This window comes from Phaenicophaeus curvirostris, unplaced genomic scaffold (assembly GCF_032191515.1).
Source record: "Phaenicophaeus curvirostris isolate KB17595 unplaced genomic scaffold, BPBGC_Pcur_1.0 scaffold_69, whole genome shotgun sequence".
In the NCBI taxonomy this organism is placed as follows: Eukaryota; Metazoa; Chordata; class Aves; order Cuculiformes; family Cuculidae; genus Phaenicophaeus; species Phaenicophaeus curvirostris.
Window position 1 is genome coordinate 894,747 of NW_027206691.1, and position 23,772 is coordinate 918,518.

The 23,772-nt window shown below is 59.3% G+C and overlaps 5 protein-coding genes across 6 annotated transcripts; all 5 read left to right on the forward strand.

The window, feature by feature from the left end:
* The first annotated feature begins 11 nt into the window (after positions 1–11).
* Positions 12–1,174, forward strand: LOC138734237 (centriolar and ciliogenesis-associated protein HYSL1-like). The gene has a single exon (XM_069881811.1). The coding sequence runs from the start codon at positions 371–373 to the stop codon at positions 1,172–1,174; it is 804 nt and encodes a 267-aa protein (XP_069737912.1). The 5' UTR covers positions 12–370.
* A 2,405-nt stretch (positions 1,175–3,579) lies between these two features.
* Positions 3,580–6,783, forward strand: LOC138734273 (ATP-dependent RNA helicase DDX25-like). Its single transcript, XM_069881877.1, has 3 exons — positions 3,580–3,780; positions 3,943–4,134; positions 6,067–6,783. Exons 1-3 carry the CDS (start codon positions 3,651–3,653, stop codon positions 6,126–6,128), a joined length of 384 nt encoding a protein of 127 aa, XP_069737978.1. The 5' UTR covers positions 3,580–3,650; the 3' UTR covers positions 6,129–6,783.
* Positions 6,784–10,093: 3,310 nt separating this feature from the next.
* On the forward strand, positions 10,094–11,746 carry LOC138734284 (V-set and immunoglobulin domain-containing protein 10-like 2; the record flags this gene model as incomplete). Its single annotated transcript, XM_069881893.1, is given in 5 exon segments — positions 10,094–10,388; positions 10,618–10,878; positions 10,972–11,268; positions 11,356–11,366; positions 11,368–11,746. Coding segments are annotated over 5 exon segments (1,239 nt in total), but the record flags the coding sequence as incomplete, so codon positions are not given.
* A 600-nt stretch (positions 11,747–12,346) lies between these two features.
* On the forward strand, positions 12,347–13,150 carry LOC138734239 (centriolar and ciliogenesis-associated protein HYLS1-like). Its single transcript, XM_069881812.1, has one exon. It carries the CDS (start codon positions 12,347–12,349, stop codon positions 13,148–13,150), a length of 804 nt encoding a protein of 267 aa, XP_069737913.1.
* A 2,223-nt stretch (positions 13,151–15,373) lies between these two features.
* LOC138734242 (ATP-dependent RNA helicase DDX25-like) lies at positions 15,374–23,510 on the forward strand. Of its 2 annotated transcripts, none has more exons than XM_069881818.1 (10): positions 15,374–15,561; positions 17,300–17,435; positions 17,519–17,611; positions 17,714–17,816; positions 18,489–18,603; positions 18,967–19,144; positions 19,914–20,151; positions 20,612–20,774; positions 20,937–21,128; positions 22,827–23,510. In XM_069881818.1, exons 2-10 carry the CDS (start codon positions 17,341–17,343, stop codon positions 22,886–22,888), a joined length of 1,239 nt encoding a protein of 412 aa, XP_069737919.1. In that variant the 5' UTR covers positions 15,374–15,561; positions 17,300–17,340; the 3' UTR covers positions 22,889–23,510. The 2 variants fall into 2 exon arrangements, with proteins under 2 accessions (XP_069737919.1, XP_069737920.1); XM_069881819.1 differs by lacking the exon at positions 15,374–15,561 and adding an exon at positions 16,196–16,739.
* Positions 23,511–23,772: the final 262 nt, after the last annotated feature.

Sequence of the window (23,772 nt, forward strand, 5' to 3'; positions counted from 1 at the left end):
GCGGCCCCACGGGTGCCCCTGGGGCGAGATAGACCAAGGCAGCTTCTGGTGAGGATGTAGGTGTGAAGGGCAATGTGGGAGGAGGGTAACAGCCCGGCGTCCCCCAGCTCTGATGGTCTCCTGCAGATCCACCACCCGGCAGCCCCACCTGCTCTGCCCTGGCCACCGGTGACCTGCGGGACGTGGCCCTGCGGTGCCGCTGGCCGGGGGGCTTCCCCCTGGCACGGCTGCGCTGGGTGGGCCCCTGGCCTCCCGTGAAGGAGGATGAGGACGAGGTGGCATCGGGGTCGAGTCTTTCCATGGCCACCAGCATCCAGCCAGGGGCGGCCACCAGGAACGGCCAAGCCCTTGATCTCTTCAGCCAGCTTAAATGTGCCACGATAAATTAACTGCAGTTTATTTTTTGCAGGATCCACCCAGTCTGGCAGAAACTAAGGAGATGTGGGGACCGGAGCGGTGTATCTGGGTCACTCCGGCAGCTGAGGAGCAAGCACAGCCCAACGATGATCTCTATGCCCAGGCCTCTCTCGGTCTAGGGGTGCGATCAACCCTTCTGGCATTTCCTGAGGATCAGAGGGGAAGCAGGAGGATGGTCATGAAAAGAAAGGTGCTGAGGCACAGACCTGATGGAGGAGTGGAGGTCTTTGACGAGTCGGGGAGCAGCACCAACACCCGGAGCCTGAGGCAGAAGATGCTTCATCATAGGCCAAGCCCAGAAGACAGCAGCTCTGAGGGGGAAATAGAGTCAAGCAACAGCTCCCATCCCTGGTGGCCCCGCAGGGACAGCCCCTGCTTTCTCCCTGCGGATTTGGGGAGCCAGAGCTCTCATGATTCTCATTACAGAGCTGCAGCAGAACAACCCAAGTCCTTCATTCCTCCGCGGTTCGAGCTGCTGGGCCGTAACCGGGGGAAAACTGACTGCGTGGCCAAATATTTTGAATATAAACGAGATTGGGAGAAATTTGGAATCCCAGGGGAGGATCGGTGGAAAGAAGTGCGCTGGGGCATCCGGGAGAAGATGCTCTGTGAGCCCGAGCTGCCCCACCGTCCGCAGCACCTCCCCATCCCCAACAACTACACCGTGCCCACGGAGAAGAAGAGAGCTGCCCTGTGCTGGAAGGTGCGCTGGGACCTGGCCAGGGGCCTCCTGCCGGAGAAAACCACTCCCTGGTAGCACCTTGAGCCCTGCTCCTTGCCTGTGAGCCGGGAACTGAGCACCAGCTGCTTTTATCCGCCTCAAAGTCCTCGATAATTTCTAAAAATCCCGTTTTTTGCATTTCAAGTGGGCTAAGTCCTACTATTCAAACTTTTTCCAGCACTTCAGAAAAGTGGGCTGGGTGGAGAACCCAGTTCCCCCGTTGCATCCTGTGATGCTGCTTCCCGAGCTCTGACTGGAAGCTCTGAGAAGCTGGCACCAAGAACCCCACGGCCTGCAGGACCCTTTGGATATCGCAGGAACAAGACTGCAGGGAGCCTGGGGATTTGGGGCAGGGAACAGACCCTGCATGAGACACCAAGGTTGTTACATCTGTGATGCCTCAGGAATTCCTTTAATAAAGTGTGTGAAAAGACTTATGGTCTGTGGGCTATTTTATAGAATCATGGAATGGCTTGAGTTTGAAGGGACCTTAAAGAACATCCGACCTGGCCTTGAACCCCTCCAGGGATGGGGCAGCCACCCCTGCTCTGGGCAACCTGGGCCAGGGCCTCCCCACCCTCAGAGTGAAGAATTTCTTCCTAAGGTCTAATCTAAATCTTCCCCCTTCCAATTTAAAACTGTTCCCCCTTGTCCTATCCCGGCACTCCCTGATTAAAAGCCCCTCCCCAGCTTTCCTTGAGTCCCTTTCAGTACTGGAAGCTACTCTAAGGTGTCCTAGGAGCCTTCTCCAGGCTGAACAACCCCCACTCTGTCAGCCTGCCTCATAGCAGAGGTGCTCCAGGCCTTGGATCATCTCTGTGGACCTCCAGGAGTTGGGGGTTCCTCACAGGGTGGGGGGTCTCTCCTGGGATGAGATGTGGATTCCTCCTAGGTGTCGAGAGCTCCCTCCCGGCATCTGGGGATCCCTTATAGGGTGGGGTGGGGGGAATCCCTCCCTGTTTGCATGCTCTGCCCAGTTTTGGAGGCCTCATCCAGGTTTAGGGGGTCCCATCACAATTTGGGGAGACCCCTCCTCATGTTTGGGGCCCCTCCTGGGATGCAGGGTTCTGTCATGGTTTGGGGTGATGCTTCCCAGTATTTGGGGCTCCCTCACAGGTTTTGGGGTCCTTCCCACAGCTTCAGGCTCCCTCCTGGCATCTAGGGCTCCCTCTCAGGATCCAGAGGGTCTGTCCTGGGATTTGGAGGATCCCTCCTGAATCAAGGCTCCTGCCCAGTTTTGGAGGCTCAATCCTGTGTTAGGGGGTTCTGTCATGGTTTGGGGAGATCCCTCCCATGTTTTGCAGACCCTCACGGTGCTTGGGGCTCCTCCCAGTTTGGGGTGTTGCTCCTGATGTTTGAGGCTCTCTCCTGGGTCCTTCCCGGAGTTTGGGTGTCCCTTACGGAGGGGGAAATCCCTCCTGGTTTGGTTTGGCAGTCCTACCCAGTTTTAGGGGCTTCCTTCTGTATTAGGGGATACTATCATGGTTTGGGGACATCCCTCACAGGGTTAGGGTTCCCTCCTGGTATTTGGGGCTCCCTTCCAGGATTCACGGGGTCCTTCCTGGTATTTGGGGCTCCCTTCCAGGATTCACGGGGTCCTTCCTGGAGTTTGGGGCTCCTTCCCTGGTTTTCGGGACCCCCCTGGGATTCAGGGGGTCCTCCTGGGGGTTTGGGGCTGCCTCCTCATTGTTTGGGGAGATCCCTCCTGGTGTTTGGGGCTCCCTTCTAGGGTTTGGAGAGATCCCTCCCGGTTTGGGGACTCCCTCTTGGCTTTGGAGCCGCCTCCTGGGATGAGAGATGGATTCCTCCCAGCACTTGGTGGGCCCCTCCTGGGATTTGGGGGGCAGCTCCCAGGCTGGAGGGGAGGCTCCCTCCTGGGATTTGGGGGTCCTTTACAGGGTAGGGGGATCCCTGCTGATTTGGGGGTTCTGCAAAGTTTCGGGACTCCTTCCCAGGTTTTAGGAATTTCTTACAGGGTGGGAAAGGCCCCTCTGGGGACGGAGCTGGATCCCTGCCCGCTGGGGCCCCTCCGGAGAGAAGAGCAACAAAGCTGGTGAAAGGGCTGGAGAACAGGCCTTATGAGAAGCGGCTGAGAGAGCTGGGGTTGTTTAGCCTGGAGAAGAGGAGGCTGAGGGGTGACCTCATTGCTCTCTACAACTACCTGAAAGGACGTTGTAGAGAGGAGGGTACTGGCCTCTTCTCCCAAGTGACAGGGGACAGGACAAGAGGGAATGGCCTCAAGCTCCGCCAGGGGAGGTTGAGGTTGAACATCAGGAAAAAATATTTCACAGAAAGGGTCATTGGGCACTGGAACAGGCTGCCCAGGGAGGTGGTTGAGTGTTAAAAAGCACCAGGAGGTCCCTCGAAAGGAGCAGGAGACTCAAAACAGGGGGAAATAGCAGTGAAGGGTTGGCTGGGAGGGAGCAGAGCGGTGGGAGGGCTGCTGCGGAACCTCAGCCTGCCTCTCGCCACACCTCAGACTCGGAGGAGTGCGAGCTGGCTGGCGGCGGAGATGAGCCAGGACGGGCACCAAGTGGCGATGCTGACAGCGGAGCTGACGGTGCCGCAGCGGGCCAACATCATCCAGCGCTTCCGCGAAGGAAAGGAGAAGGTCCTCATTGTCACCAATGTCTGCGCCAGAGGTACCTCTGGAAAACCCAGTGCCCCTTGCAATTCCGAAGGGGGTGAAACACACCTCCTGGCATCTGCTGCTTCTGGTGGCAGCATGGCTTAAGGCAGGGATCCTACGGGATATGTTGGGCCCAGGGAGCCTTTCCCGCAGCCCTGATCTCACTGTTTCTCAGGGATCGATGTGCAGCAAGTCACCATCGTGGTGAACTTCAGCCTCCCCACCTCTCGGAGAAGAAACGAGCCAGATTTTGAGACCTATCTCCACCGCATCGGGCGAACTGGATGCTTTGGGAAGAAGGGCATCGCCTTCAGCATGGTGGAAAGCTGTAACGTGGGGCTTGTGCACAAGATAGAGGAGTATTTCCGTAAGCATTCACATGTATCTGCCTTGCTGGGATAGGTTCTGGGACTGGTGATCTCCCTTCAGCTCATTTCCCATCTGCAAAGGGACCTTATTGGGCTGCTCTTCTCCCTGGGCGTGTCTTACTCGGCACAGGCACCAGGTGGAGCCTCCCTTCTGTCCCCCTTGCCCTTTGAGGGGGTTTTTATCCATAGCAGACGTTTTCAGGGAAACAGAATCACAGAATGTCCTTAGTGGGAGGGGACCCCCAAGTCTCATCAAGTCCAACTCCTGTCCCTGCACAGGACAACCCCACAATTCACACTGTGGGGCTGGGGGCGTTGGCCAAACACTTCTGGAATATTGTCAGCCTTGGGACTGCTTCCCTGGGAGCTGTTCCTGCGCTCCACCACCCTCTGGGGGAAGAACCTTTTCCCAATGTCCAACCTAACCCTGCCCTGGCATCTTCATGCCATGCCCTCATGTCCAGAGGGAAGAGCTCAGTGCCTGCTCCTCCTCCTCCCCATTGAGGAAGCTGCATAGCGCGATGAGGTTTCTCTTCAGTCTCATCTTTTCCAGGCTGATCAGACCAAGGGACTTCAGCCACTTCTCATACACTTCCCCTCTAAACTCTTAAACTCTGTGCCCTCCTCTGGACACTCCAGCAGCTTTAGATCCTTTTTATCCTGTGGCTCCCAAACTGTCCCCGGTGCTCAAGGTGGGGCCCCAGTGCGGAGCAGAGCGGGACAATCCCCTCCCTCGCTTGGCGAGCGATGCCGTGCTGGATGCACCCAGGACGTGGTTGGCTGCCAGGTCACTGCTACCTCGTGGCCGACTTGCCATGGACCAGAACCCCCTGATCCCTTTCTGCAGGGCTGCTCTCCAGCCTCGCGCTCCCCGGGCTGTCCGTCCATCCGTGTCCCAGGGACAGAACAAGGCCCTCGCCCCAGTTAAACTCCCTGCGGGTGTGATTGCCCATCTCTCCCGTTTGTCCGATCCCTCTGCGGGGCCTCTCTGCTCTCTGGGGTGTCAGCAGCTCACCCACTTCCATGACATCCCCAAACTGAGTTATTAAACCTTCCAGTCCCGCATCCAGGTAATTTCTGAGAATGCTGAGGAGCGCTGGCCCTGGGATGAACCCCGCGGAATGCCACTAGGGACTGGTCGCCAGCCTGATGTGACCGCAGTCACTGTGACGCTTTGATCCAGCCCCTCAGCCCGTTCTCCCCACCCAGCACTGTGTGTCCAGCTGGCCACTGGGCCGTTTGTTCAGTAGCCTGAGATTTTGTGTGTGACTTGCCAGGGCCTTCACAGGTACCTGGTTTGCCTCAGCACCGCTTTTCACTTCCCTCCTTCAGGCATTTTATCTGCCTTTTCCCTGTCCCAGGGCAGCTGGTACCTGGCTGAGCTCAGCCCGGTTGTGGGAGTGAAGTCAGCCTTGGCCAAAGCAGCCCACTGCGGGATTCCCGCGGGATGAAAATCCAGCGGAAGAATGCCCAGACTTTTGCTTTTTAATGCTGTGACGTTGGGATTTGAGGGCTGGGGGTGCCTGATGAGATTAACGAACCTCCCCTGTCCTGCATCGGTTTGGAGGTGGGAGGAGAGGGTGGGAGCGGCTTTGGAAACCGATTGGGACATGCTGCTTCTGGCTTGGGACCTCTCACTTTCGGACAAGGTGCTTCTGGCTTAGGGCTCCTCTCTCGGACACGCTGCTTCTGGTTTGGGGCACTTCTTGCTTTCAGAGTCCAGGCCACTGCACTCCCTCACTTGGCACTGTGCCTTCTCCCAGTTTCCTTGGCTGTTGCTTGAGGGCCGTGGACTGGAAATCCCACCCACACAGGAGCGTTCCCACCCATGCCTGTGCACGCAAGCGGCACAAATGCCAGCTCACCGGCGGCCGGGCTTTGGTTTTACCAGCTCGTGCCCAACACTGGCAATTTTTGTTTCCTTCCTACAGAGACCAAGATCAAGGAGCTGGACCCAGATGACATGGATGAGCTCGAGAGGCTGGAAAACTGAGTGAGGACCAGGGCTGTGCTGCCCCCCCGTCCCAGTTTTGGTTCAGGAACAGAAGGAAAAGTTACAGGGGAAGATGTTCCAGTTCTCTTAAGAGTTTCCCCACATAGTTTGGCTTTGTTGGGATGCTGGGAGGAGGCAGGGGAGCCCTCAGCCCCAGCGGTTCTTGTCCCTGGTTTTGTTCTGGTTCTGTGGCCGAGGTTTTCAGAGCCCTGGCTCTGCAGGGTGGGAGGAATCCCCATGGCGCTCGGCTTGGGGTGATGCTCCTCAGCGGCACCTCTGGATGCGCTCAGAGTGGTCAGGAAACGGGGAAGCAGCAGGAGCTGGCTCCAGAACTCCGCTGCTTGTCTCCAGGCAGCAGCGACAGGTACCTTTCTGCCACAAAAACCTGGAGAAAAAGCTCAGAAAGAAAGAATGGGGAGAAAAGCGGAGTTGTTAGAAAACGGAATAACGGGCTCTGGCTAGGTGGCGGCAGGAGCTGCTGTCGCGGAGCCCGAGTGGAGCAGTTTGGGGACTGGAAGAGCCGGGAGCTCGTGGGCTGCTGGGCAGGGGTCAGGGGTTGTCCCTTCGCTGTCACCAAGCCTGTCTCTAACAGAATGGAATTAAATCCTTGCTAGGGTGGTGGTGTTCCTCCTGTGCAACAGGAATTTGGAATTTATCCCTACGCTCAGTGCAGACGTGTTTTTATTGGCTCCAAGTGTTGACGGTTGTGTCCTTAGCCACCAACATCCCCTGCTCCCCTTGCTTCAGCTTTCCCAGTTGCTTTACAAACCTGACCTGTCCAGGCAGAAACTGTGCCCGGAGCCGTCTGGCAGCAGCTCGGGGAGCAAAGCCTCAGCTGGCTCTGTAGCCCCCCGGGCCCGGCTTTACCCCACAGTGGGCGTTCGATCCCCAAACCTCTTTGCAGGCAGCCTCACACTCTTGGTTTGCTCCGGCTGAGCCCCTTCCTCAGTGGACACAGGCTCTGGGGGTGGGATCTGGCCCGCAGACCCCTCTGGTTGGGGCGCTCCCCCTGCGTTGTGTTACAGCCTGGCTGCCCCCATGAATGTTTTATGGGCTGGGGCTGCTGTGGAGAGGGAGATGAAATATCAAACCCCGCTTGCCACCCGGCTTCCCCAGCTCCCAGACCCCGCATGCTCCGCCACGGGGCTGTGGGAGCCTATTTTCCCTTCCTTTGGCCATAAAACAGAGGCTGGGGGGGTGAGTGTGGGACAGGGATCAATCCCCACCCCTGGGGGATGGAGGCGATGCTGCCGCTCCTTGAGTGAGCGCGCCTGTCCTCAGCCCTGAGATTGCAGGGACCGAGGCCGGTGGCAGCACCAGGTTCCTTCCAGCCCGCACGAGCAGGCTGATAAATAATTAACGGTTAATCAGGGCAGGGCTTAATTCCCCAGGGGAAACCAGAGAAGAGGTTGGCGCGGAGAGCGCAGCCCTGCTTCGCCATCGCTCCGCGCTGCTGGACATGGCGCCATGGCACGAGGCTGGGCAGCGCCGCACTGGAGGGGACCGTGGGCGCTGTGGCTGCTGCCGGTGCTGGCAGGGGGTGAGCAGAGCCCCCGAGCCCCGGCTGCCCGGGCGCAAGCGGGCCCTGACCCCGCTGCCCCCCGGCAGGGCAGCCGCTGGCGGCCGGAGAGGCGGGCTACGAGGAGTGGGCAGTGACGGGGGTTCAGGGCCGTGCGGTGGAGCTGAGCTGCGGGCGTGTGGCGGCGGCACCGCCGGCTGTCGTCTTCTGGAGTTTCGTGGCGGAGCCGGAGGGCTCAGGGCCGCCGCGGGCAGTGGCCGTGGGCTCAGGCAGAGAGGTGTCAGTGGCCCCCGGCGCGGGGACGCTGGGCAGGGTGACCCTGCGCAACGGGACGCTGGAGCTGCGGGAGCTGCGGGCGGCCGCCCAGGGGCGATTCCTCTGCCAGGGGCTCTTCCCGGAGCGTGGGCGACTCCACGTTGGCTACGCCGCTGTCCTCTTGCGCATCTTGGGTAAGCACTGGCCGATGGCCACCATTGCGTTCCCGGGGATCCCTGCGCTTGCCCGTGAGCCCTAGAGTCTTTCACAGGCCAGCAGTGTGTGCTGCTGGCCACTGAAGAGCCTGCTAGCCCATGGGAGTCTTCCACTGGCCAGTGTAGCGTGCTCCTGGCCAATGAAGAGCTCAGTAGCCACTGAAGGGCCCCACTACTCACTGAAGCGCGCCACTAGCCAGTGTAGAGCTCTGCTAGCCAACACAGCGGCTTGCAGCCAGTGCAACACTCCACTAAGCAGGAAAGCACCCCATTAGCCAACGTGGCACCCCACGAGCCAACGTAGTGCTGTGCTAGCCAACAGCATCACACTAGCCAACGTAGCACCCCACAAGCCAATGTAGCACTGGGCTAGCCAACACGGCAGCACACTAGCCGACATAGCATTCCACTAGCTGAAGTAGCTCACCATTAGCCAGCGAAGGGCCCCATAAGCCAAAGCAGAGCCTTGCTGCCCGGCAAAGCACCCCACTAGCCATCGTAGCGTCCTGCTAGCCAGCACCATCTCCTTGCCCTGGCCAATCCAGCATCCCAGTAGCCCCTAAGCGGTCACATTAGCCTGTCTGTGGCTGCTCTAGCTACTCCCCACGCCCACAGCCAGGACACCCCCTCATTAGCCCATAGACATTCTCACTAGCCATCCTGCTTGCTGCCATAGCACATCACTAGCCAATACACGGTCTGGGCTGGAAAGATGCCCCCTGTTGGGGGCCCTGGGGGCTCGTGGGGGGCCCGGGGGATGGGGCTGCTCACGGCTTGGTGCCCCCAGTGCCCGTCTCCAAGCCCTTTGTGCGGCCGACGGCGGCAGTGGCGGCGGAGGGGGCGACGGTGGCCCTGACGTGCTCTGTGCGGGAGGGGACCAAGCCGCTGAGCTTCTCCTGGCAGCACCGGGAGCCCCGGGGGGGTCCCCTGCCGTCCCCCATGGGGATGGGGGGCTCCGGGGCAGAGCTGCGCCTGACGCCCGCCAACCGGAGCCACGCGGGCTGGTACGCCTGCACCGTGCGCAACCAAGTCAACAACTGCACCAGCGAGCCCGTCTACCTGGACATCATCTGTGAGTGGCCTCACCTTCCCGGGGGGCTGTGAGGGCATCCTCAGGGCTGGAGATGCCACCATGGCCTGGCCATGGCGACCAAGCATCCAGCCACCTGGCTACTATGATGTGGCTGTGACCACAAAGCACCCTACCACCATGGTGGCCCCGTGGTACAGCCATGGCCACCACGTGCAGTGCCACCGAGGTACCTCCTCAGCCACCGCGTGGCCTGTCTGTGTCCATGGTCACCACGCACTGTGCCACCTCCACAGCCACCAGGCCAGCATGGTGTGTCCATGGCCACCATGCCCTACGGCACCATGGTGCCTCCACGCCCACCACCCACCCCGGGACGTCCATGGCCACCACGGTGATGTTCACAGCCACCATGGTGCACGTTTTCTAAGGAGACTTCCCAGCCTGGTTCCCCACCAGAGGGAGGATGCCCCAGGTGTGGCTGTGTCCCCTCTCTGGGGATGTCCCGATGACTGAGGGTCCCCATGTCACCGCAGATGGCCCCGATGAGCCAGCCATCAGCGTGGAGCCCTTCTCCCCTGAACAGGGGGGCTTCTCGGCGGGCGAGAGGGAGGACGTGGTGCTGAGCTGCCTGGCTCCCTCCAACCCCCCTAGTCGCTACGTCTGGCTCCACAACAGCTCCCAGGTCCACACCGGCCAGACCTACGCCATCTCTGCCATCACTCGCGCCCAGGCGGGCACCTACACCTGCCTGGCCGAGAATACCCACCTCCAAACCTGCACCCAGGCCACCACCGTCCTCACCGTCTACTGTAAGTAACCCTGGAACAGGGGCAGCCCCACGGGTGCCCCTGGGGCGAGATAGACCAAGGCAGCTTCTGGTGAGGATGTAGGTGTGAAGGGCAATGTGGGAGGAGGGTAACAGCCCGGCGTCCCCCAGCTCTGATGGTCTCCTGCAGATCCACCACCCGGCAGCCCCACCTGCTCTGCCCTGGCCACCGGTGACCTGCGGGACGTGGCCCTGCGGTGCCGCTGGCCGGGGGGCTTCCCCCTGGCACGGCTGCGCTGGGTGGGCCCCTGGCCTCCCGTGAAGGAGGATGAGGACGAGGTGGCGTCGGGGTCGAGTCTTTCCATGGCCACCAGCATCCAGCCAGGGGCGGCCACCAGGAACGGCAGCTCCTTCTCCTGCCTGGCCTCCCACCCCGCGCTGCCACGGGGGGCTACGTGCGGGACCACCCTGTGTGAGTGCCCGTGGGTCGTGTCCCCGCGGAGAAAAACCCTTTGTGACGCCCCGGTTGGTGGAGCCGCCGTGACCCTGTGCCGCGGCCACCCCGAGGGACGCGTGGCCGGGCGCTCATCACCCCAGGCGACCCCAAGCTGGGGGTGCCCGTGGCACAGTCGCCCGGGGTGGCTGTCACCCTTTTGGGGGACGCTTTGGCATCCCCGCCCTGATGCCTCTCCGTCCCACAGGGGTCCCAGCCGACGGCCCCTCCTGCGCGGTGGCGGTCACCAAGGGTAACGAGTACGTGACGCTGCGGTGCCGGTGGGAGGGGGGGACGCCGCCAGTCACCCTGCGCTGGCGGGACGGCGGGGGCCGGGCGCTGGGGGACCCCTCGCCCTCCACTGCCGTCCTGGTGCTGAGCACCCACAGCGGCTTGCGGGGCCGGGATTTTGTCTGCGCGGCCGCCCACCCGCTACGGGCCAACGGCGCCGAGTGCCGCCTCCGGCTGGGTAAGCCGGATTCGAAGCGGGCGTCCCCTCCTTGGGCCACGGTGACACAGGGGGGTCACAGGTCTCCGTGGCTCCGTGCCTCTCGCCGCACAGACGTCCCCAAGCTGGAGGCGGAGAGGAGCGAGGTGGCGGTGCTGGAGGGCGGCGAGGCGCAGTTGGCGTGCCGGTGGCAAGGCAGCGGCACTGACCTCGGAGCCACCGTGGCTTGGTACGACCCCAGGGAGCGGGAGGTGACGTCGGGGTCGGCCAAGTACCAGCTGGAGCGGGGAGAAGCGTGGCTCAACCTCACCATCTGGGAGGCCGAGTGGCCGGGGGACAGCGGGATCTACCGCTGCACCGCAGCCAACGCCGTAGGCACTGCCAGCCTCCCCATCCGCCTCCGCGTGGATCGTGAGTCCTGGGAAGCAGGGGTGGGGGGGTGGTCCTCGAGGTGGGTTTGGGGGATTCAGCCGCTCTTGCCGGGCGTTGTCCCCGCAGGGTACCCGGCCCCCCCCCAACGTCACCATCAGCAAGCTGCGGTACACGCGGGCGCGCACCGAGGTGCGGCTGGAGTGGCGGACGCAAGGTGCTGGCAACCTCACTGGCTTCGTGGTGCAGCGGCGCCGAGCCAAGAAACATCCCCGGCGGGTGCTGGGCCCCTGGGAAACGGCCGCCGGTGACATCGAGCCCCACTCCCGTGACCGGCGCCTGGGGGGGCTGGACCCAGCCGTGATCTATGCCTTCCGTGTCCTGGCTGTCAACCACAGAGAGCCATCGCGGAGCCCTTTCCATTTTCACACCGTGCTCAGCCAGCATCAACACTCCAGAGAGCGCGTGAACGGCTGCCGTTCATCCCGCCGCACCATCTGCTCCAGTGTTTCATAACGGCACCCTGCAAACTTGTGGTTTTTCAAACCCGCTTTGCAGCACAAAGTATTCTTAGGCCTGTGGAGCAAGTGGAAACTATGTCCGGATCCCCTTTCACAGCAGGGCTTGAGGTTTACTGTAACCAGACTCAAACAGCCCTCAGGCTACCGTAGACAACACCTAAAAGTACCGACTGAGCCTTTTCCTTCTCGGAGGCAGGAAAACGCCCTCTTGGATGCCCCTGGGTTAAATCGGGACCAGATACTACCATGTTTATAAAAGAACAAGGGAAGCCTGATCTGTGAAGGTCCCTTCCAACCCAAAGCATTCTATGATTCCGACACCGTTATGACTGCTCGGCGCTCACAGGTTGGGCTGAACCTGTCCTGTCTTTGTCCATTATCCCCTTCATACTTTGTGTAATTCAAGCAGGAATTTGGGGGCTGCTTTACAGCTGTGCTGTGCTTCCATCTGCTGTAGGGAAAGGGCCTTTCGCTGGCAGCGGGAGGTTTGGAATTGCAGCCAGCATTCCCAGGGCCCCAGAGACCAACCACCACCTAAATTGCACCCCTGACCCCCAGGCACTGAGGGTCCAAGCCCTTGATCTCTTCAGCCAGCTTAAATGTGCCACGATAAATTAACTGCAGTTTATTTTTTGCAGGATCCACCCAGTCTGGCAGAAACTAAGGAGATGTGGGGACCGGAGCGGTGTATCTGGGTCACTCCGGCAGCTGAGGAGCAAGCACAGCCCAACGATGATCTCTATGCCCAGGCCTCTCTCGGTCTAGGGGTGCGATCAACCCTTCTGGCATTTCCTGAGGATCAGAGGGGAAGCAGGAGGATGGTCATGAAAAGAAAGGTGCTGAGGCACAGACCTGATGGAGGAGTGGAGGTCTTTGACGAGTCGGGGAGCAGCACCAACACCCGGAGCCTGAGGCAGAAGATGCTTCATCATAGGCCAAGCCCAGAAGACAGCATCTCTGAGGGGGAAATAGAGTCAAGCAACACCTCCCATCCCTGGTGGCCCCGCAGGGACAGCCCCTGCTTTCTCCCTGCGGATTTGGGGAGCCAGAGCTCTCATGATTCTCATTACAGAGCTGCAGCAGAACAACCCAAGTCCTTCATTCCTCCGCGGTTCGAGCTGCTGGGCCGTAACCGGGGGAAAACTGACTGCGTGGCCAAATATTTTGAATATAAACGAGATTGGGAGAAATTTGGAATCCCAGGGGAGGATCGGTGGAAAGAAGTGCGCTGGGGCATCCGGGAGAAGATGCTCTGTGAGCCCGAGCTGCCCCACCGTCCGCAGCACCTCCCCATCCCCAACAACTACACCGTGCCCACGGAGAAGAAGAGAGCTGCCCTGTGCTGGAAGGTGCGCTGGGACCTGGCCAGGGGCCTCCTGCCGGAGAAAACCACTCCCTGGTAGCACCTTGAACCCTGCTCCTTGCCTGTGAGCCGGGAACTGAGCACCAGCTGCTTTTATCCGCCTCAAAGTCCTCGATAATTTCTAAAAATCCCGTTTTTTGCATTTCAAGTGGGCTAAGTCCTACTATTCAAACTTTTTCCAGCACTTCAGAAAAGTGGGCTGGGTGGAGAACCCAGTTCCCCCGTTGCATCCTGTGATGCTGCTTCCCGAGCTCTGACTGGAAGCTCTGAGAAGCTGGCACCAAGAACCCCACGGCCTGCAGGACCCTTTGGATATCGCAGGAACAAGACTGCAGGGAGCCTGGGGATTTGGGGCAGGGAACAGACCCTGCATGAGACACCAAGGTTGTTACATCTGTGATGCCTCAGGAATTCCTTTAATAAAGTGTGTGAAAAGACTTATGGTCTGTGGGCTATTTTATAGAATCATGGAATGGCTTGAGTTTGAAGGGACCTTAAAGAACATCCAACCTGGCCTTGAACCCCTCCAGGGATGGGGCAGCCACCCCTGCTCTGGGCAACCTGGGCCAGGGCCTCCCCACCCTCAGAGCGAAGAATTTCTTCCTAATGTCTAATCTAAATCTTCCCCCTTCCAATTTAAAACTGTTCCCCCTTGTCCTATCCCGGCACTCCCTGATTAAAAGCCCCTCCCCAGCTTTCCTTGAGTCCCTTTCAGTACTGGAAGCTACTCTAAGGTGTCCTAGGAGCCTTCTCCAGGCTGAACAACCCCCACTCTGTCAGCCTGCCTCATAGCAGAGGTGCTCCAGGCCTTGGATCATCTCTGTGGACCTCCAGGAGTTGGGGGTTCCTCACAGGGTGGGGGGTCTCTCCTGGGATGAGATGTGGATTCCTCCTAGGTGTCGAGAGCTCCCTCCCGGCATCTGGGGATCCCTTATAGGGTGGGGTGGGGGGAATCCCTCCCTGTTTGCATGCTCTGCCCACTTTTGGAGGCCTCATCCAGGTTTAGGGGGTCCCATCACAATTTGGGGAGATCCCTCCTCATGTTTGGGGCCCCTCCTGGGATGCAGGGTTCTGTCATGGTTTGGGGTGATGCTTCCCAGTATTTGGGGCTCCCTCACAGGTTTTGGGGTCCTTCCCACAGCTTCAGGCTCCCTCCTGGCATCTAGGGCTCCCTCTCAGGATCCAGAGGGTCTGTCCTGGGATTTGGAGGATCCCTCCTGAATCGAGGCTCCTGCCCAGTTTTGGAGGCTCAATCCTGCGTTAGGGGGTTCTGTCATGGTTTGGGGAGATCCCTCCCATGTTTTGCAGACCCTCACGGTGCTTGGGGCTCCTCCCAGTTTGGGGTGTTGCTCCTGATGTTTGAGGCTCTCTCCTGGGTCCTTCCCGGAGTTTGGGTGTCCCTTACGGAGGGGGAAATCCCTCCTGGTTTGGTTTGGCAGTCCTACCCAGTTTTAGGGGCTTCCTTCTGTATTAGGGGATACTATCATGGTTTGGGGACATCCCTCACAGGGTTAGGGTTCCCTCCTGGTATTTGGGGCTCCCTTCCAGGATTCACGGGGTCCTTCCTGGAGTTTGGGGCTCCTTCCCTGGTTTTCGGGTCCCCCCCTGGGATTCAGGGGGTCCTCCTGGGGGTTTGGGGCTGCCTCCTCATTGTTTGGGGAGATCCCTCCTGGTGTTTGGGGCTCCCTTCTAGGGTTTGGAGAGATCCCTCCCGGTTTGGGGACTCCCTCTTGGCTTTGGAGCCGCCTCCTGGGATGAGAGATGGATTCCTCCCAGCACTTGGTGGGCCCCTCCTGGGATTTGGGGGGCAGCTCCCAGGCTGGAGGGGAGGCTCCCTCCTGGGATTTGGGGGTCCTTTACAGGGTAGGGGGATCCCTGCTGATTTGGGGGTTCTGCAAAGTTTCGGGACTCCTTCCCAGGTTTTAGGAATTTCTTACAGGGTGGGAAAGGCCCCTCTGGGGACGGGGCTGGATCCCTGCCCGCTGGGGCCCCTCCGGAGACTTCCTCCCGCTTTGGGGGGATCCCTCCCAGCCTTGGGGGCTTCCCCGCTCTTTCGGGGGCTCCCTCCCGGGGTTTGGGACTCCAGGTTTGCGGTGGGGCCCTCCCACCTCGGAGTCGGGGGTGTCTCGTCCCACCGGCCCCCCCGGTCCCCACCTGCGCCGCCGCCGCCCGGAAGTAACCTCCCGACCGGAAGTTACCTCCTCGACCGGAAGTGACCTCCCGACCGGAAGTGACCGCCCCGACCGGGCCGCTCGGGGTCGCGGGGCGATGGCGGCGGAGCGAGGCGGGTGGTGGGAGGTGCGCGGCGGCCCGTGATCCCTTGATCCCGTCCCCGCCCCGAGCCGCCCCCGCCCCCCGCCTCGTAACGCTCCGCTCTGTCCCCGCAGCGTCCCCAGCACCGGCGGGGATGGCGGGAGGAGCCGGAGGAGGAGGAGGAGGAGCAGAGGAGAGGTGAGGGGGGCAGTGCGGGCCGGGCTCAGCGCGGCCTCTGGCAGCGGGTGTGGCCGCGACTGTGCTGTCTGGCACTTCAGTTTCAGTAGAGCTGTGCTGGCACCTTCAGTTTCAGCAGAGGCTGGGGGATGATGTGGTTGGAGCAGCCCTGAGGACAAGGACTTGGGGTGCTGGGGGAGGAGAAGATCCACATGAGCCGGCAACGTGCACTCACAGCCCCGAAACCAACCGTGCCCTGGGCTGCATCCAAAGCTGTGGGACCAGCCGGGCCAGGGAGGGGATTGTGCCCCTCTGCTCTGCTCTGCTCTGCTCTGCTCTGGTGAGACCCAACCTGGAGCTCTGCGTCCAGTTCTGGAGTCCTCAGCACAGGAAAGACATGGAGCTGTTGGAGCAAGTCCAGAGGTGGCCACAGAGATGATCCAAGAACTGGAGCGCCTCTGCTATGAGGATGGGCTGAGAGACCTGAGGTTGTTAAGCCTGGAGAAGGCTCCAGTGAGACCTTAGAACAGCTTCCAGTGCTGAAAGGGGCTCCAGGAAAGGTGGGGAGGGGCTCTTGATCAGGGAGGGCAGGGGTAGGACAAGGGACAATGGCTTTAAATTGGAAGGGGGAAGATTTAGATTAGACATGAAGAGGAAATTCTTCATGCTGAGGGTGGGGAGGCCCTGGCCCAGGTTGTCCGTCTAAGTTATGGCTGCCCCATTCCTTGAAGTGTTCAAGGCCAGGTTGGATGGGGCTTGGAGCCCCCTGATGCAGAGGGAGGTGTCGCTGCCCATGACAAGGGGGCTGGAATGACGTGATCTTTAAGTCCCTTCCAACTCAAACCATTCTGTGACACCAGCTTGGGAGGAAGGGTCAGTCTGCTTGAGGGCAGGGAGGCTCTGCAGAGGGACCTGGCTAGGCTGGATCCATGGGCTGAGACCAATGGGATGAGGTTCAACAAGGCCAAGCGCTGGGTCCTGCACTTGGGATACAACAACCCTGTGCAGCTCCAGGCTTGGGGATGAGTGGCTGGAACGCTGCCCCATGGAAAAGGACCTGGGAGTGTTGGCTGACGGCGGCTGAACATGAGCCAGCAGTGGCCCAGGTGGCCAAGAAGGCCACCAGCATCCTGGCTTGGATCGGCCATGGGGTGGCCAGCAGGAGCAGGGCAGGGATCGTCCCCCTGGACTCGGTGCTGGTGAGTCTGCACCTCAAATCCTGGGTTCCGTTTTGGACCCAAGAAGGACATTGAGGGGCTGGAGTGTGTCTGGGGAAGGGTCTGGAGAACAGGAGGAGCTGAGGGACCTGGAGCTGTTGAATCTGGAGAAGCGGAGACTGAGGAGAGATTTCATTGTTCTCTGCAGCTCCTGGATAGGAGGTTGTAGTGAGGTGGATCCTGGGCTTGTCTCCCCAGTGACAGGTGGTGGGATGAGAGGAAATGGCCTCAAGTTGCACCAGGGCAGGTTTAGGCTGGGCATCAGGAAAAAATTCATCACTGAAAGGGTTCTCAGGAGCTGGCAGATGCTGCTCAGGGAGGTGGTAGGGTCACCATCTCTGGTGGATTTAAAAGCCAGACAGATGAGGTGCACAGGGATGGTTCAGTAGAGGACTGGGAGGGTTGGGATTGATGATCCCAAAGGTCTTTTCCAACCAAGTGATTCTATGATTCTGTGTGAGAATTGGAGAGGGAGAGAAGGGAAGAAGGAAGAGGAAGGGGAAATGGGTGCTCTTCTTCCTCACTGGTTCCTTCCTTTCCAGAGCACCCGGCAGAATCCTCCCTGCTGAACAAGCTGATCCGTATGTCCCTGGTGGAGTCGAGTCAGAAAGTGGAGATCCTGCAGCAGGACCCCAGCTCCCCGCTCTGTTCCATCAAATCCTTTGAGCAGCTGCCCCTGTAAGTCATGGCGGGTCAGGCGCGTACAGCAGGCGAGCAGCCGCCTCCACTCCTGACACGCCGTCCTATCCTCTGTCTTACAGGAAGGAGGAGCTTTTGCAGGGGATTTACATGGCAGGCTTCAACCGGCCATCCAAGATCCAGGAGCAGGCTCTGCCCATCATGCTGGCGTATCCGTGAGTAGCCACGCTGCGTTGGTGGGCCCTGGGTTCCTCGAGGCATCCCCAGCCTCGTGACACCCGCCCCTTGTGCACCACTAAGCAGTCTTTGCCTTGCAGGCCCCAAAATCTGATTGCCCAGAGCCAGTCAGGGACAGGGAAAACAGCAGCTTTTGTCTTGGCCATGTTGAGCAGAGTTAGTGCCGCCGAGAAATACCCGCAGGTAACACAGGAGAGGGAGAGCTGAGGCAGGAGGGCTTTGCTGGAGCCCGTGAGGTGCTGTTAAGGGCAGAGCTCTGGTTTGTGTCCCTGTCCCTCTGTGATCCCGTCTGCTGGAGGGGATAGTGAAGCCCCAGGGCATTCGCAGCAGCAGGAAGGGCAGAAGGGAGGTGGTGCCCGCCCGAGGCAGGTGCTCACACTTGCTGGCAGTGGATTAAGCCAGGCTTTAGAGAGCCTGGAATTTAAACGCTGAAAATCAGGCGCAGAGGTGCTGGCTTTCTGGTGGCTCCAGCAGCCCCACGAGCCCTGGTCACCTCTGCCCACAGAATCAACTCTGCCAGCTGCGATTTAAAGTCTCTCATCTCAAGTACAGGGGGTGATTTAAACACTTGCTTTAAATCTGGATGCGGAAACCAGTGTCACCGAGCTTCCAGAGACATATTCCCTCAAAAGCAGCTACGGTGACTTCTTTCTGCCCACACACCCCTTTAGCTGTGCTGTGTTCCCAGCTCCTCAGCTTCCCCTGTGCTCTGGAGTGACTTGAGCAGCCTGGGATCTTCTCGTGCTCTTCCTGCCCTGTCAAAATCCCTTGTCGTCTGCCTGGTGTTCCCCGTCCTGGGAGCACCCTCGGCTTTCCGACGAGGCGTTTCTTGCCTGACAGTTCTCTCCCTCAAAGTGCCTCTGCTTGGCTCCCACCTACGAGCTGGCCCTGCAGACTGGGAATGTGGTTGAGACCATCGGGAAGTTCTGCGCCGACATCAAGGTTGCCTATGCTGTCCAAGGAAACAGAGGTGAGTCCGGTCCTGCCAAGCACGATCATGGAAGTGTCCTGTGAGTACAGGGATCTTCTCGGAACCTTGAGCTACCAGAAGCTGCACAGACCTCCGTGCAGCCAATAAAACTCTGTCTGTATTCCCCGCTCCTGCTAAGGAGTCTATTTTGCGATTGCTGGCTGCTTCCAGAGTGCCCCCTGCACACGTGGGGCTGGTTTCTACCTCCCCAAGGCTGTAGGGAAGCGTCAGCCCTGATTGTGGTTAAAAGCTCCAGCTCCACTTTGCGATGGCCCCCCTCAAAGGCCAGAATCTGAGATGAACAAGTGAAAAATGCGCTGGTGTTGGTTGGAGGTGGTGGGCTGCCATTTCCTGCTCTGGCAGTTCCTCAGGGCGTGGCGCTGGAGGAGCAAATCGTCATCGGGACGCCAGGGACAATGCTGGACTGGTGTTTCAAACGTGGCCTCGTAGACGTGAAGAAGATCAAGGTGTTCGTGCTGGATGAAGCTGACATCATGATCGACATGCAGGGCCTCTCCTGCCAGAGCATTCGCATTCAGAAGTGAGTGATCATAGAATCGCTTGATTGGAAAAGACCTTTGAAATCACTGTGTCCAACCATCCCTGTCCATTACTAAACCAGATCCCTGAGCACCTCATGTGCCCGGCTTTTAAACCCCTCCAGGGATGGGGACTCGGCCACCTCCATGGGCAGCCTCTGCCAGCGCCCCAGAACCCTTTTGACGGAAACATTTTTCCCAATACCCAGGCTAAATCTGCTCTGGCGCAATTTTAGGCCATTTCCTTTCTTCCAGTCACCTGTCCCCTGGGAGAAGAGCCCAGTACCCACCTCACCACAACCTCCTTTCAGGGAGCTGTGATTTATAAGGTCTCCCCTCAGCCTTCTTTTCTCCAGGCTAAACAACCCGAAGCCCCTCAGCTGCTCCTCGTAACCCTTGTTCTCCAGCCCCTTCCCCATCGTCCTGATGGCTGGCATCCTGCTTCCCTGGCCTTTCCCCCTCTTTGCTTAGCTTTGAGTGAATTGGTCTCCAAAGGACCTGAATGCGCAGCAAAAGAGAGTCCCTGTGATGCTGAAGATGCATCCAGGGAAAGGTGAGCCCAGGGACCCGGCTTTCTGTAAAACCGTATCTGTGAAACACACAGGAAGACTTTTATTTCGCTTACCTTTACTCTGCCCAGTTACAGCCCTTGGATTGGTTTCTCTTGAAGGCAACACAAAATCAACTGAAATGAGCTTTTATCTCTCTGAGCGAGCAGATCTGGGCAGCTGTGGCTCCTCTGGGCTGACCAGTCCTTTTTCCCTGCTCCAGGGCTCTCCCCAAGGACTGCCAGATGTTGCTGTTTTCCGCCACCTTCAAGGAAGCCGTGCGAGCGTTCGCCATGCGGATTGTATCCAATGCCATCGTGATAAAGCTGCGTGAGGATGAGCTTACCCTGAGCAACATCAGGCAGTACTTCTTTATATGCGAGAGCCAGGAGGAGAAGTACAGAGCCCTCTGCAACATCTACGGCTGCGTCACCATCGGCCAGGCTGTTGTCTTCTGCCAGGTAACACAGCTCCGCCTGCCTGGGGACAGCACTGGGTTTGCAGTCAGTGACAACAGGAATGGTTCCTTTTCCAGTATGCACGTGGAGGGCTTTTCCCCAGATCCTCAAAATCATGGAGCAGAGCCCAGGGAGGGATGGGGAACGCGTTGCCAGCACTGAAAGGACAGTGATATGGCAAAGGCAGCTTTTAAAAGCATCTCTCCTACCAGCTGGGACTGCCTTTGCCGGGCTTCCACGGTCACCAGAACACCCTGTTTTTCCTTGCCCTTTGTGACAGAAGCTTCCTGCTTGTTTTCATTGTTTTGATCTTGTTTTGCGGTGTTAAAAAGCACCAGGAGGTCCCTCGAAAGGAGCAGGAGACTCAAAACAGGGGGAAATAGCAGTGAAGGGTTGGCTGGGAGGGAGCAGAGCGGTGGGAGGGCTGCTGCGGAACCTCAGCCTGCCTCTCGCCACACCTCAGACTCGGAGGAGTGCGAGCTGGCTGGCGGCGGAGATGAGCCAGGACGGGCACCAAGTGGCGATGCTGACAGCGGAGCTGACGGTGCCGCAGCGGGCCGACATCACCCAGCGCTTCCGCGAAGGAAAGGAGAAGGTCCTCATTGTCACCAATGTCTGCGCCAGAGGTACCTCTGGAAAACCCAGTGCCCCTTGCAATTCCGAAGGGGGTGAAACACACCTCCTGGCATCTGCTGCTTCTGGTGGCAGCATGGCTTAAGGCAGGGATCCTACGGGATATGTTGGGCCCAGGGAGCCTTTCCCGCAGCCCTGATCTCACTGTTTCTCAGGGATCGATGTGCAGCAAGTCACCATCGTGGTGAACTTCAGCCTCCCCACCTCTCGGAGAAGAAACGAGCCAGATTTTGAGACCTATCTCCACCGCATCGGGCGAACTGGACGCTTTGGGAAGAAGGGCATCGCCTTCAGCATGGTGGAAAGCTGTAACGTGGGGCTTGTGCACAAGATAGAGGAGTATTTCCGTAAGCATTCACGTGTATCTGCCTCGCTGGGATAGGTTCTGGGACTGGTGATCTCCCTTCAGCTCATTTCCCGTCTGCAAAGGGACCTTATTGGGCTGCTCTTCTCCCTGGGCGTGTCTTACTCGGCACAGGCACCAGGTGGAGCCTCCCTTCTGTCCCCCTTGCCCTTTGAGGGGGTTTTTATCCATAGCAGACGTTTTCAGAGAAACAGAATCACAGAATGTCCTTAGTGGGAGGGGACCCCCAAGTCTCATCAAGTCCAACTCCTGTCCCTGCACAGGACAACCCCACAATTCACACTGTGGGGCTGGGGGCGTTGGCCAAACACTTCTGGAATATTGTCAGCCTTGGGACTGCTTCCCTGGGAGCTGTTCCTGCGCTCCACCACCCTCTGGGGGAAGAACCTTTTCCCAATGTCCAACCTAACCCTGCCCTGGCATCTTCATGCCATGCCCTCATGTCCAGAGGGAAGAGCTCAGTGCCTGCTCCTCCTCCTCCCCATTGAGGAAGCTGCATAGCGCGATGAGGTTTCTCTTCAGTCTCATCTTTTCCAGGCTGATCAGACCAAGGGACTTCAGCCACTTCTCATACACTTCCCCTCTAAACTCTTAAACTCTGTGCCCTCCTCTGGACACTCCAGCAGCTTTAGATCCTTTTTATCCTGTGGCTCCCAAACTGTCCCCGGTGCTCAAGGTGGGGCCCCAGTGCGGAGCAGAGCGGGACAATCCCCTCCCTCGCTTGGCGAGCGATGCCGTGCTGGATGCACCCAGGACGTGGTTGGCTGCCAGGTCACTGCTACCTCGTGGCCGACTTGCCATGGACCAGAACCCCCTGATCCCTTTCTGCAGGGCTGCTCTCCAGCCTCGCGCTCCCCGGGCTGTCCGTCCATCCGTGTCCCAGGGGCAGAACAAGGCCCTCGCCCCAGTTAAACTCCCTGCGGTCGTGATTGCCCATCTCTCCCGTTTGTCCGATCCCTCTGCGGGGCCTCTCTGCTCTCTGGGGTGTCAGCAGCTCACCCACTTCCATGACATCCCCAAACTGAGTTATTAAAGCTTCCAGTCCCGCATCCAGGTAATTTCTGAGAATGCTGAGGAGCGCTGGCCCTGGGATGAACCCCGCGGAATGCCACTAGGGACTGGTCGCCAGCCTGATGTGACCGCAGTCACTGTGACGCTTTGATCCAGCCCCTCAGCCCGTTCTCCCCACCCAGCACTGTGTGTCCAGCTGGCCACTGGGCCGTTTGTTCAGTAGCCTGAGACTTTGTGTGTGACTTGCCAGGGCCTTCACAGGCCCTGTCCTCCCCTGAACCTCCCCTGTCCTGCATCGGTTTGGAGGTGGGAGGAGAGGGTGGGAGCGGCTTTGGAAACCGATTGGGACATGCTGCTTCTGGCTTGGGACCTCTCACTTTCGGGCAAGGTGCTTCTGGCTTAGGGCTCCTCTCTCGGACACGCTGCTTCTGGTTTGGGGCACTTCTTGCTTTCAGAGTCCAGGCCACTGCACTCCCTCACTTGGCACTGTGCCTTCTCCCAGTTTCCTTGGCTGTTGCTTGAGGGCCGTGGACTGGAAATCCCACCCACACAGGAGCGTTCCCACCCATGCCTGTGCACGCAAGCGGCACAAATGCCAGCTCACCGGCGGCCGGGCTTTGGTTTTACCAGCTCGTGCCCAACACTGGCAATTTTTGTTTCCTTCCTACAGAGACCAAGATCAAGGAGCTGGACCCAGATGACATGGATGAGCTCGAGAGGCTGGAAAACTGAGTGAGGACCAGGGGTGTGCTGCCCCCCCGTCCCAGTTTTGGTTCAGGAACAGAAGGAAAAGTTACAGGGGAAGATGTTCCAGTTCTCTTAAGAGTTTCCCCACATAGTTTGGTTTTGTTGAGATGCTGGGAGGAGGCAGGGGAGCCCTCACTCAGCCCCAGCGGTTCTTGTCCCTGGTTTTGTTCTGGTTCTGTGGCCGAGGTTTTCAGAGCCCTGGCTCTGCAGGGTGGGAGGAATCCCCATGGCGCTCGGCTTGGGGTGATGCTCCTCAGCGGCACCTCTGGATGCGCTCAGAGTGGTCAGGAAACGGGGAAGCAGCAGGAGCTGGCTCCAGAACTCCGCTGCTTGTCTCCAGGCAGCAGCGACAGGTACCTTTCTGCCACAAAAACCTGGAGAAAAAGCTCAGAAAGAAAGAATGGGGAGGAAAGCGGAGTTGTTAGAAAACGGAATAACGGGCTCTCGCTAGGTGGCGGCAGGAGCTGCTGTCGCGGAGCCCGAGTGGAGCAGTTTGGGGACTGGAAGAGCCGGGAGCTCGTGGGCTGCTGGGCAGGGGTCAGGGGTTGTCCCTTCGCTGTCACCAAGCCTGTCTCTAACAGAATGGAATTAAATCCTTCCTAGGGTGGTGGTGTTCCTCCTGTGCAACAGGAATTTGGAATTTATCCCTACGCTCAGTGCAGACGTGTTTTTATTGGCTCCAAGCGTTGACGGTTGTGTCCTTAGCCACCAACATCCCCTGCTCCCCTTGCTTCAGCTTTCCCAGTTGCTTTACAAACCTGACCTGTCCAGGCAGAAACTGTGCCCGGAGCCGTCTGGCAGCAGCTCGGGGAGCAAAGCCTCAGCTGGCTCTGTAGCCCCCCCGGCCCGGCTTTACCCCACAGTGGGCG